Here is a 13,425-nt window from a genome sequence, read left to right as displayed (position 1 = left end):
TTTATAGTTTTCACCAGACGTGGTGGCTCATCCCTGTAATCCCAGCACTTTGGGAGGCCAAGGTGGGCAGATCACGAGGTCGGGAGTTTGAGACCAGCCTGCCCAACATGAGGAAACCCCATCTCTACTAAAAATACAAAAATTAGCTGGGCGTGGTGGTGCATGCCTGTAATCCCAGCTACTCAGCAGGCTGAGGCAGGAGAATTGATTGAACCAGGGAGGCGGAGGTTGCAGTGAGTCGAGATCCGACCACTGCATTCCAGCCTGAGTGACAGAGCGAGACTCCTGTCTCAAAACAAAAACAACAACAACAAACAAGAAAAAAACAAACAAAAAACCCAGAGTTTTATAGTTTCAAGCCTTATGTTTAAATCTTTTATCTATTTTTTTTTTTTTTTTGAGATGGAGTTTCACTGTGTTGCCCAGGCTGAAGTGCAGTGATACAATCTTGGCTTACTGCAACCTCTGCCTCCCAGGTTCAAGCAATTCCCCTGCCTTAGCCTCCTGAGTAGCTGGGATTACAGTTGCATGACACCAGGCCTGGCTAATTTTTTTGTATTTTTAGTAGAGACGGGGTTTCACCATGTTGGCCAGGCTGGTCTTGGACTGCTGACCTCAGGTGATCCACCCACCTTGGTCTCCCAAAGTGCTGGGACTATAGTCGTGAACCACTGTGCCTGGCCTTAATTCTTCTTCTTCCAGTGTGGCTGAGGGAAGCCAAAAGATTGGACATCTCTGGTATAAGATTACAGTTTAGTTTCACTCTTTTGCATGTGGATATCAAGTTTTTTCAACACCACTTTTTTTGAGAGAAAGTTTCTCTCTTGTTGCCCAGACTGGAGAGGAATGATGCAGTCTCTGCTCACTGAAACCTCTGCCTCCCAAGCTCAAGCGATTCTCTTGCCTCAGCCTCTTGAGTAGCTGGGATTACAAGCATGCGCCACCACACCCAGCTAATTTTTTGTATTTTCGGTAGAGACAGGGCTTCTCCATGTTGGCCAGGCTGGTCTCGAACTCCTGATCTCAGGTGATCCGCTCTCTTCAGCCTCCCAAAGTGCTGGGATTATAGATGTGAGCCACTGCACCTAGCCCTCTTTCTTCTTCTTCTTCTTCTTCTTCTTTTTTTTTTTTTTTTCTGAGATGGAGTCTCGCTCTGTTGCCCAGGCTGGAGTGCAGTGGCACATTTTGGCTATAAAATTCCCTCTGAGTACTGCTTTTGCTGCATCCCATAAATTTTGGTGTGCCGTGTTTTCATTTTCATTTGTCTCAAGATATTTTCTAATTTCCTTTTTTATTTCTTCTTTGATCCATTGGTTGTTCAAGAGTATGTTAATTTTCAAATATTTGTGAATTTTTTAGTTTTCCTTCTATTATTAATTTCTGGTTTTATTCCATTGTGGTTAGAAAAAATGTTTGTGTGATTTCAGTCTTCTCACATTTGTTAAGATTTGTTTTGTAACCAAACATGTGATCTGCTTTGGAGAATGTTCTGTGTGTGCTTGAGAAGAATATGTGTTCTGCTGCTGTTAGGTGGAATGTGCTGTATTGGTCTGCCAGTTTAGTTTAGTTTATAGTATTCAAGTCTATTGTTTCTTTAGTGGTCTTCTGTCTGGATGTTCTGTGTATTGTTTAAAGTATGGTGTTGAAATCTCCAATTATTAATGAGTGGCCATCTGTTTCTCCCTTCAATTTTTCTATTAATGCTTGCTTCATATATTTGGATGCTCTGATGTTGGATATATAAATACATATATATTTTGAGAGGGAGTTTCACTCCGTCACCCAGGCTGGAGTGCAGTGGCACTTTCTCAGCTCACTGCGACATCTGCCTCCCAGGTTCTAGTGATTCTCCTGCCTCAGCCTCCCGAGTAGCTGGGATTACAGGTGACCACCACCATACTTGGCTAATTTTTGTATTTTTTTATAGAGACAGGGTTTTGCTATATTGGCCAGACCCGTCTCGAACTGCTGACCTCAGGTGACCCACTTGCTTCGGCCTTCCGAAGTGCTGGAATTACAGTTATGAGCCACTATTCCTAGCTGGGTTAATATATATTTATAATTGTTATGTCTTCCTAGTGAATTGGCTCTTTTATCGTTATATAATGTCCTTCTTTGTCTCTTATGATAGTTTTTGACTAAAAGTTTATTTTGCTGAAGTATGGCTACTCCTGCTCTCTCTTAGATAACATTTGCATGGAATATCTTTTTTCATCCTTTCACTTTCAGCATATGTATGTCCTTAAATCTAAAGTGAGTCCCTTATAGACAGCATATAGTTGGATCATGGTTTTTTTTTTTTTTTTAAATCCACTTAGCCACCAACAGAATTATAATTTTTAAGCATTTCTTTGAACTTGGTTAATCTGTAAATCTGGATGCTTTTACATCCAAATATTTATCAGAACTAAAGACCTGTAGTAATGATTCCCCCCTTCATTTTGTATGCCTATTTTCTCTTTATTTATTTATTTATTTTTTAACAGAGACAACTTATTTGATTTCTTGACAAGACCACAAACTGATCCCAAAGATGTGCTCCACAAACCCAGGCAACTGGGTCACCTTTGATGATGATCCTGCTTTTCAGTCTTCTCAAAAGTCAAAGAATTTTCCTCTGGAGAATCAAGGTGTCTGTAGACCAAATGGACTGAAGCTGAACCTTCCTGGCCTCAAGGAATTTCCCAGTGGATCTTCTTCCACCAGCAGCACCCCTCTCTCCTCCCCCATTGTAGACTTTTATTTCAGTCCAGGACCTCCAAGTAACTCTCCTCTTTCTACACCTACCAAAGACTTCCCAGGTTTTCCTGGCATCCCCAAAGCAGGGACTCATGTGCTTTATCCTATTCCAGAATCATCTTCAGGCAGCCCACTCACAATATCAGGAGGAGAATCTTCCTTACTGACTACCGGACCAACATGTTCATCCCATGCCTTGTTGCCCAGTGACCACTCATGTACACATCCAGCTCCCAAAGTAGGTCTTCCAGATGAAGTTAACCCTCACCAGGCTGAAAGCCTAGGATTCCAAAGTGATGATCTCCCCCAGTTTCAGTATTTTCGAGAGGATTGTGCTTTTTCAAGTCCATTTTGGAAAGATGAAGGCAGTGATTCCCAGTTCACCCTTGACCCACCAGGAAGCAAAAAGATGTTCTCATCAAGAGACAAGGAGATGCCTAATGATCAAAAAAGCCTAAATAAGTGTTCACTCAACTATATCTGTGAGAAGCTCGAGCATCTCCAGTCAGCTGAGAACCAAGACTCACTTAGAAGTTTGTCTATGCACTGTCTATGTGCTGAAGAAAATGCCTCTTCCTTTGTCCCTCACGCACTCTTCAGGAGTCAGCCAAAAGCTGGATGGTCTTTCATGCTGAGAATTCCTGAGAAGAAGAATATGATGTCTTCCCGGCAATGGGGACCAATTTTTCTGAACGTTTTGCCTGGAGGAATTTTGCAGATGTATTATGAGCAGGGATTAGAAAAACCATTTAAAGAGATACAGCTTGATCCATATTGTAGGCTTTCTGAACCCAAGGTTGAGAACTTCAGTGTAGCAGGAAAAATCCATACTGTGAAGATTGAACATGTGTCTTATACAGAAAAAAGGAAATACCATTCTAAGACAGAAGTAGTTCATGAACCAGACATAGAGCAGATGCTAAAGTTGGGGTCCACATCGTACCATGACTTCCTTGACTTTCTGACCACTGTGGAGGAGGAGCTGATGAAGTTGCCAGCTGTTTCAAAACCAAAAAAGAACTATGAGGAGCAAGAAATTTCCTTGGAAATTGTGGACAACTTTTGGGGTAAAGTCACAAAAGAAGGAAAATTGGTTGAAAGTGCTGTGATAACTCAAATTTACTGCCTCTGCTTTGTGAATGGGAACCTGGAATGCTTTTTAACCTTGAATGACCTTGAGCTGCCGAAGCGAGATGAATCCTATTTTGAGAAGGACTCAGAAAAAAAAGGGATTAATATTCTTGACTACCATTTTCATAAGTGTGTGAAAGTACAAGAATTTGAGCAATCAAGAATCATTAAGTTCGTGCCTCTGGATGCCTGCCGGTGTGAGCTGATGCGTTTCAAGACTTTGTATAACGGGGATGATCTTCCGTTTTCCTTGAAGTCTGTAGTGATTGTCCAGGGAGCATATGTGGAACTTCAGGCTTTTGTCAACATGGCCCCACTGGCGCAGAGGTCATCCCATGCTGGTTCCTTAAGGTCCTGTGACAATATAATGATACACTTTCCTGTCCCATCGCAGTGGATCAAGGCCCTTTGGACCATGAACCTCCAGAGGCAGAAGTCTCTGAAAGCCAAAATGAACCGCCGGACATGTCTGGGGAGTTTACATGAACTTGAATCTGAACCTGTCATTCAAGTCACTGTGGGGTCAGCAAAATATGACAGTGCCTACCAGGCAGTGGTATGGAAGATAGATCGGCTTCCAGACAAAAATTCAAGTAAATATTCAATACCCCAAGTTTATTTTCATGGGAAATAGCTTAAATATTCTCACCTTCCTCTTTGGGTTGAAACCAGGTAGAGACAGATGGCAATTTGTCAGCTGAGGCCACGCTTTGGGGTGGGAGATGGAACATTTAGCTCAAGAGCTGGTTTGTTTCCTTTTGCACCTATTTCTACCAGATAAGTTTAACTGTTTAACATTTTTTTAATGTCATATGAAATACCATGTTAGGCTAGGAATTTGTTGTGGATGGCGGCACTAAGAGAAAATTCATTGATATCCATGGGTGAGATTAACCCACCAACTTCAAATGTTAAAAATGTTTCTAATATAGCTGAGATTCCCTAATTAATCTTTAAAGATCTGTCATCCATGAATATGCCTGAACTTTTTTGCATTCTCAGCCGATACCACTTCTTCCTTAGGTTTGCTCCCTGCTCTTTGAAATAAGACTGCTTTCCTTTTTACCCAAACTGATTTTTGTTGACTGAATTCACCCATTTGGCCATCTCAACTGGTATTGTTTTTGTTTTTGACATGGGATCTCACTCTGTTATCCAGGCTGGAGTGCAGTGGCACGATCATGGCTCACTGCAGCCTCCATTTCCCAGGCTCAAGTGATCTTCCTGCCTCAGCCTCCTCAGTACCTGGGATTACAGATGCATACCATCGTGCCTGGCTAATATTTTGTTTTTTAGTAGAGACAGGGTCTCCCAGTGTTGCCCAGGCTGGTCTTGAATTCCTGGGCTCGAGGGATCCTCCCACGTTTGCCTCCCAAAATGCTAGGATTACAGGTATGAGCCACCTCATCTGGCCTCAACTGGTTGTTTTAAAAGAATGAGGTGGACATATTTGAGTGTTAAAAATTCAGTTGATTTTTAAAATTTTGTAAAGAAAAAATTATCTAGAAGTCAGAACTTGAAAAGACAGTTATAGTACCACATTTATTTTGGAGCAGTAAGTTAGTAGTGGGCATAATACAATAAAATCAAAAACCAAATTTTAAAATTAGAGCTCTTCCCTATTTAGTTGAGGTTTTTTGTTTTTTGTTTTTTTCTTTTCCCCAGCAGAGCACTGGTCACTGGTCTCTAGAGTTAAACTGGGGGCAGAGTTGGGGGACCTGAGTTGATGCATTCATCCATCCATCCATTCATCCATCCATCCATCCATTGATCCAAATCATTTTTTCTTTTCTTTTCTTTTCTTTTTTTTTTTTTTTGAGACAGAGTCTCACTTTCTCACCCAGGCAGAGTACAGTGGCACAATCTCGGCTCACTGCAACCTCTACCTCTTGGGTTCAAGCGATTCTCCTGCCTCAGCCTCCCGAGTAGCTGGGACTACAGGCAGCCACCACCATGCCTGGATAATTTTTGTATTTTAGTAGAGACAGGGTTTCACCATATTGGCCAGGGTCGTCTCAAACTCCTGACCTTGTGATCCTCCCACCTCGACCTCCCAAAGTGCTGGGATTACAGGCGTGAGCCACTGTGCCTGGCCCATCCATCCAAATCTTTACTGAGCACTTACTGTGTACCAAGTACCACATCAAGTGCTGGGGGTAAAGATAAATAAAAATCTGATCCCTGTTTCCAGATGGCTCACAGCTGCTGTAGTTCTTCAGAGAAATTTAAGCTCATCTAGAACCCTCCAGGCTGTGGACTTCAGAGGAAGCATTTTTCTTTGGGGTGGCCTTATGGCAGTATTTCTCAAACCTGGCTACATTATTATTATTATTATTATTATTTTGAGATGGAGTCTTACTCTGTTGCCCAGGCTGGAGTGCAGTGTGATCTCAGCTCACTGCAACCTTTGCCTCCCAGGTTCAAGTGATTCTCTGGCTTCAGCCTCCCGAGTAGCTGGGACGACAGGCATGAGCCACCACGCCTGGCTAATTTCTGTATTTTTAGTAGAGACGGGTTTTCCCATGTTGGCCACACTGGTCTTGAACTCCTGACCTCAAGTGGTCTACCCACCTTGGCCTCCCAAAATGTTGAGATTACAGGTGTGAGTCACCATGCCTGGCCATACTGACTACATTAGAATAACTTGAAAGCTTTTAAATAATCTCAATGTTCGGGCTTCACTGCATGCTAATTAAACCAGAATCTCTGGCAGGGGTCCGGGAGGGAGCCAGGTACCAGGTATTTGTTTGAAGATCTCTCCAGATATAAGGTGTAGCCAGAGGGAAGAACACTGCTCTCCAGGTGTTGTAAAGTTGTAGAACCAGAAGAGCAAGCCCCAGACTGCAATTGACTTGAGGGGCAGCACTGCCCGCACCCTGGAGGCCATGGGACCTTGTCCATGACTCTTTGTTGGTTTAACATCTGTTGACTGATGAGAGCTTGAGCTATGGGCAGGATCCTTCAGGTGAGAGACACAGGCGTGGTAAGCTGAGGAGCTCCAGGACCCTGTGCGGAAGGGAAGTTCCTACATTGTCTTTCTTCCTGATACCCCACACCTTTCTTCATTAATGCCAAATTTCACCCCACAGCGTTCTCAAGAATCATATTAATTATGTTCAGTTCCCCCAAACTAGCAAGGATAGCTCAGCCTTAGGGCAGAGTGAGGTGGTGATGGTGCAGCGTGGTCACAGTGAATGGCCTCAAACAGCACATTCTGATCAACTCTGCTGTGATGGGAGGGAAGGTCGGTATCTTCTATGATACCATGATATAATCCACTGAGATAATGTTTCCTGCTTTCTGTTTTTTTTTTTTTTTTTTTGAGATGGAGTGTTGCTCTGTTGCCCAGGCTGGAGTGCAGTGGTGCTCACTGCAACTGCTGCCTCCTGGGTTCAAGCAATTCTAGTGGTTCAGTCTCCCAAGTAGCTAGGATTACAGGCCCACACCAGCACACCTGGCTAATTTCTTATATTTTTCGTAGAGATGGGGTTTCACCATGTTGGCCAGGCTGGTCTCGAACTCCCGACCTCAGGTGATCCACCCGCCTCGGCCTCCCAGAATGGTGGGATTACAGGTGTGAGCCACCGTGCCTGGCCCCTGCTTTCTTTTCTAACTTAGCTAGAGAGGCAAATTGAACCATTTGCATCTTCATGCCAGAGAAACCAGTTTGGAGGTCTTCATACAAGGTTCCAAATGGTCTATTCTAAAAGTTATTTGTGCTAGTGTTGGGTTAGAGGGTTTAAACAAAATCAGAGTATTAGCTTTTGTTTTGCTAAACAAAAAGGGAAAGAGAGGCAGGCAGAAAGTCAGGCAGGCTGGAATGCCTATTGGAACCTCCTGGATCTGCAGGTTTCCCCTGAAATCTGGGTGATAAACTAACTCCTGTTGTTTTCTGTTGATCCTAGAGATGGTCACAGGGACTGGAACAAAAGGTCCAAAGCAGTTTTTGCATAGACTTGAAGTGGTAATTATGCTTTTGAGAGAGAAGCACAATAGGCTCAGGCTGTGGGCTTGTCCACGTGGTGTCAGAGGGACAAGAGCACAGGCCCCCTTTGTAGTCCATTTCTATTGCTCTACTTAGAGCAGGTGCTCCGGGAGGCCCTGAAGGAACTAAGCACTTGGCTAAAGCCTGGCCAGGGTAACCACACTTAGTTTTCAAACTGAGAAACCATACCAATCACCTTTTCTAACTTTGGGAGTGCAGACATGTATGAAGCTTTTTGTGAAAATGATCCTGTTTATAACACGGCATTTTTTTCAGAGTTAATAGGGTAGTTAACTGATTCAATCAACAAGAATGTATTGAGAAGGAGGCTCACTCATTTACTCCACAAACATCTGCGAAATTTCTTCTAGGTATAGGCTCTGTGCTGAGTGTTTAGGAGATACAGACACAGACATGATTCCTACTCTATCAGAAGCTTAACAGTCTAGAAGGTGAGACAGACTCTGAAGCAGCCACCCAAATGCACTGTGGAAAAGTGCACAGCTCCAGGCTTAGACAAACATAGACACTTAGGGATCCCAGAGGAAAGGGTGATAAACTGCCTGGGGACTAGGGAGGGCTTCGCTTTAGAGCTGATGGCTGGGAGAGTCAATAGAGTTTCCATCAAAGAAAGAAACAGCAGAACCACAGGTGTGTAGGTGGGGGCTCTTACCTAAGTTTTGGGGCTGAAGGAGTGGTGAATGAAGAGACCAGTGTATGAAGACCTTGTGGGCCATGCTGTGGGGTGTGAAGTTTATCTATCAACAGGGCCTCAGGGTTGTTTTCAGGCATGACTGCTACAGAATCATATCTTGTTTCAGAAATGCCGGCATGCAGTGCAGAGGAAAGATTTAGGAGTAGGTTATAGACACAGGGAAGTTGGGAGGAGGTGAGGGATGCTGAGCAAAGGCAGTGGCAGTGAGAGAGGCAAGAGATGGGTGAGCGAATTCAGAGGAGATGCCCCTCAGTGATGATAGATTCTCTATGGGCATGAGGGAAAGCGAGGGGATGGGACAAGGTCAGGGGTCTGGCTTTGGTGGATAGATGGGCAATGGTGCCATTCGCTGAGATAACCTGGAATCTTCTAATCACCTATCCTTTTGCAATCTGTTTCCCAGCCCTGGCCACATGTTAGCATCATTAAAGCTTCAAACACATACCCATATTTGGGCCCCATCCCCTACTAATCAGGCTCTGTGAAGATGAGGCCCAGGTATTGATATTTCTAAAGGCTCATGCAGCCAGGGTTGAGAACTACTGACCTGATCCCCTTGGCAGGGATCATTCCTCCCTGCTCTGCATATGTCTGTGTCTTCTAGAGCTCTGTTATTGCTCTCCCATGAGTATTTATTTATTTATTTATTTATTTATTTATAAGACGGAGTCTCGCTCTGCCACCCAGCCTGGAGTGCAGTGGCATGATCTTGGCTCACTGCAACCTCCATCTCCTGGGTTCAAGAGATTCTTCTGCCTCAGCCTCCCGAGTAGCTGGGACTACAGGTGTGCACCACCACGCCTGGCTAATTTTTATATTTTTAGTAGAGACGGGGTTTCATCATATTGGCCAGGCTGGTCTCAAACTCTTGACCTCGTGAGCTGCCCGGTTTGGCCTCCCAAAGTGCTGGGATTATAGACATGAGCCACTGCGCCCGGCCTCCCATGAGTATTTATTAGCAGTGGAGCTCACCAAGAACAATGTACAAGAATGGACATTTCCAGGGAAACTGGCTGGACCTGATCTTGGCCTTCAGGAATTCTTTTGTAAAACTGTCATATCACCAGGCCCACACAGGACAACATTTTACAGGCATTTCAGTCAATTACACAGTGGTAATTCACTGAACAAAGCCTTTGGGATCACAGCTGCTTTATTGAGGTCAGGTCTGTGCACAAAGAGGAGGCCCAGGGAAAACACAGTGGGGCTGTGTCGGGTGGCGTCCAGAGGGCATGGTGCAGCTGTAGGCCTGGCTTGGGGCAGGACATATCTGGGATTACAGGGCCCTGCACCAAGCTTCTCCACTGAGGGGGTGGGGAGGGCAATGCAGAGAGTGAGAGGGTGCCAGGGCAGGCTATAACCTAATTTGCCTCTTGAGAAGTATGGTAATAATAAGATTGGAGCAGAAAGGAAATCTTTGTCCTAAGGCAGTTCTTCTCAAACTTGTGTGTGCCGAGGAATCACCTTGTTAAAATGTGGATTCTGACTGAGCAGGTGGGATCTGGAATACTGTGTTTCTAACAAGTGCTCATGTGATGCCGATGCATCTGGCCCAAGGAACACACTTAGAACAGCAGGATCCCAGAATGCATCTCTATTTTTCTGTATGACTTTTAGATCAGTTGTGGATTTAGAGAACAAAAAGTTTTTAAAAAGCTCTTTAAAATTTTATCCTTTTCAAGATAGTTTCTGAAAAACATGCGTTATTTGAAAAGATACTTCGAAATGGAAACAGAATGAATAGCACTGGAGTGCCGTGGGGAGATCTCAGCTCACTGCAACCTCTACCTCCCAGGCTCAAGCCATCCTCCTACCTCAGCCTCCCAAGTAGCTGGGACCACAGCATGTGCCACCATGCCTGGCTAATTTTTTGTATTTTTTGTAGAGATGGGGTTTTGCCATGTTGCTCAGACTGGGCTCGAGCTCCTCAGCTCAGGAAATCCACCCACCTTGGCCTTCCGAGTGCTGGGATTACAGGTGTAAACTACCGCACCTGGCAAGAACATACAAACTAGTCTACTATGCTCTAATTATAAAACTTCTTTTTTTTTTTTTTTTGCCTTCCTGGGAATTTGAGAGATCAGGATTGACATTTTTTATTGGGGAAATCACCTGTGATTTCTGGAAAAGTGGGAAGGGGTACTGGTCCCTTAATGTCCCTTCTAACCAGCTTGTCAATGTTTAGTATTCCTTCAACAGTGGGCAGGTCTTTCATTTTACAACAAAGGTTTGCCTGAGGCACTAGCTCACAGACTTCATTCATACTAAGGTGTGAATGACAGCAGAGGAGCTTAGGCTTTGTTGGGGTGGTAGAGAGAGAGACAGAAAGAGAAAGGAAGAAAAAGAAATACAGCTGAAGACAAATGAGGATGCTGGTTAGCCAGAGGAAGTGTATATGGTGGCACAGAATTATTAAGAGGAATGAGAGTGGTGGAGGATCAATTGAATATATCTACCTCTAATTTCCAAATTTTTCTACTTTTCTCTTTTTCTCTCTGCCCTGTCATCAGCATATTCGTTGCTCTCTCCTCCTCCACTTCTGTTATCCTCTTGCTATTCATTCCTTTCGGCCCTCTAACAGTTCAGTTTCAGATATAAAATATTTTGGTTCAAGAGGGACTGGATATCAACTAGACCTAAGATTTTGTGATTTACTGATTCTCCGTCCTAAAAAAGGAATGATGTTGAGAGAACAGTGACCAAAGCTGGACAGTTCCCCCTGGTGGTCAGCACTGAGACAACATGATTTTCCTTTATCTTTTATTCATTAACTGGTGAATTTGACGAATAATCCGTGAAGCCCCAAACATGACAGACATTGTGCTAAGGACAGACATGACACCTGTCCCTATGGAGCACAAAGTCTGAAGAGGGAGTGTGTTACTAAACATTGTAGAGCATTTAGCATTTTCAAAAGCCATAAAAAATAAGCCAGAAAATTTGAAAGGAAAAAGGCTTTCTTTTACCATTTTTAAACAAAAGCAGGTAGAAAGGTTTTGTTTCTGACACTTTTGTAGCACTGAGTCTTCAACTTGGGTTTAGTTCTTTTCTTCAATTTTCATCATAAAATTTCCCCAAATAAGTTTTTCTTATAAAGTGTGAGTATCAAATCAGATCATGTCTAGTATAATTTTTGACTCTGAATGTGTAGCATTCACAGTCTCTTTATTAGCAAAATTGTAGTAATTAAATAATGCTGGCTTTATAATTGAATAGCACTTCACAAAATAATATGTCTAGCTCATCTATATTGTATATAGAATACTACAGCCCCAGTGCTGTATGTGCATGAACTGGTTAATCCTCACAACAGCCCTTATAAGATTCAGGTTATCCTCATTATCCACATTTTCAGATGGAGAAACTGAGGCTCAGAGAGATAAGCAATTTGTAACCCTAGCCTTAATCACTTTGCCGTAACAAGACTGAGGAGTGCCTACAGTAAGTGTAAATGAACTTACTGTATCCTCACTGCAGGCAGAGGACTAGAAAGAGTAATGGAGTGGAATCTCTCTGGGTGTGTGTGTATGAGAATGAAGTTATCACTTGCCTGCAGTGATCCGAGTTGTTAAGAGCACCTCAGAGGCCACTGTTGTCCTACCCTTTCTGTAAGTGGTAGAGATGGCTAATGAGCATCTGTGGTTAATTGATTGATGACTTCTCAAGGCTTTTTACAGCCTTAGAATTCTATTAGTCACTCTACAAGAAACAGGTTGTATGGAAGGAAAGGTAATTTATCTTTTAAGAATTAAGTGAAATCCTTTAAATTCTTGTTTTTGTGCCTAAAGCTATATTCTGATGGGAATGCTGTTTCTCCAGCTATGTCAGTGGTATAGTAATTTAATTTGGTTCTTGAAATTACTCTTATGTCATACATTTATTTAAGTAAAGATAGCCACATTGAATATGGAGATGCCATGAACAATGCAACAGGATCACAGAATGTTTGTAAAGCTGCTACAGTGATTACAATGAAAATATTTTTCATTTCCTTATAACACACACACATACATACTCTATGACCCCCATCTAAAATCTTTGAATATATCCAATATCTCTGGGTCTGGCACTGAACCTGGCCTGGCATAGCATAGATGCTCAATAAGTGACAAATTGAGTGAAAACCATATTAGATTAAAATATTCAAGGCCAATATGCCCATTTCCACTCTCTATAGCTGTTCCAGTCAAAGTATTTTGGAAAGATGAGTGAGAATTACAGTAGGGAAAAATAATTTGTTCCACTGAAAAAAGAATTCTTGGCCTGGAACATTTTCTGAAAAGTTAAGTTCAGCTTTTAAAAATCAGAATTTAAAAATATGACTTAGGCCGGGCCTGGTGGCTCAAGCCTGTAATCCCAGCACTTTGGGAGGCCAAGACGGGCGGATCATGAGGTCAGGAGATCGAGACCATCCTGGCTAACCCGGTGAAACCCCGTCTCTACTAAAAAATACAAAAAACTAGCCAGGCGAGGTGGCAGGTGCCTGTAGTCCCAGCTACTTGGGAGGCTGAGGCAGGAGAATGGCGTAAACCTGGAAGGTGGAGCTTGCAGTGAGCTGAGATCCGGCCACTGCACTCCAGCCTGGGCGACAGAGCGAGACTCCGTCTCAAAAAAAAAAAAATATGACTTAATTTGGGCTGAAGTTTATTTTTGAGTTATCTATAAATAGATTGTAATAAAATGAATAAATTAATAATTATAAGATGTTAGTCTAAGAGAAAGGCTTGTACAGGTCTTGAGCACATTGTGGCCAAATGATTATGTTTAATATAAATATTACTCATATCTTTAAGGAAAACAAGTTTAGCAATATTACTATATTGTTTAATATAAATTAAACATTAATATTAAACAA

General features: G+C 42.9%; 1 protein-coding gene across 4 annotated transcripts in view; it reads left to right on the top strand.

Annotated features, from left to right (window-relative positions):
- Positions 1 to 13,425, top strand: part of STON1 (stonin 1) — a 63,118-nt gene that overhangs the window by 42,364 nt on the left and 7,329 nt on the right. For all 4 annotated transcript variants that reach the window (XM_033175758.1, XM_033175760.1, XM_033175759.1 and 1 more), the window contains one exon: positions 2,487 to 4,463. In XM_033175758.1, coding sequence (XP_033031649.1) covers positions 2,534 to 4,463 — 1,930 coding nt within the window. In that variant the 5' untranslated portion in view covers positions 2,487 to 2,533. The remainder of the gene's footprint in view (positions 1 to 2,486; positions 4,464 to 13,425) is intronic.

Source organism: Trachypithecus francoisi, unplaced genomic scaffold (assembly GCF_009764315.1).
Source record: "Trachypithecus francoisi isolate TF-2019V2 unplaced genomic scaffold, Tfra_2.0 Lachesis_group17, whole genome shotgun sequence".
Taxonomy (NCBI): domain Eukaryota; kingdom Metazoa; phylum Chordata; class Mammalia; order Primates; family Cercopithecidae; genus Trachypithecus; species Trachypithecus francoisi.
Note: the sequence above shows the minus strand (reverse complement) of the source record. Positions and strands in the feature narration are given on the sequence as shown.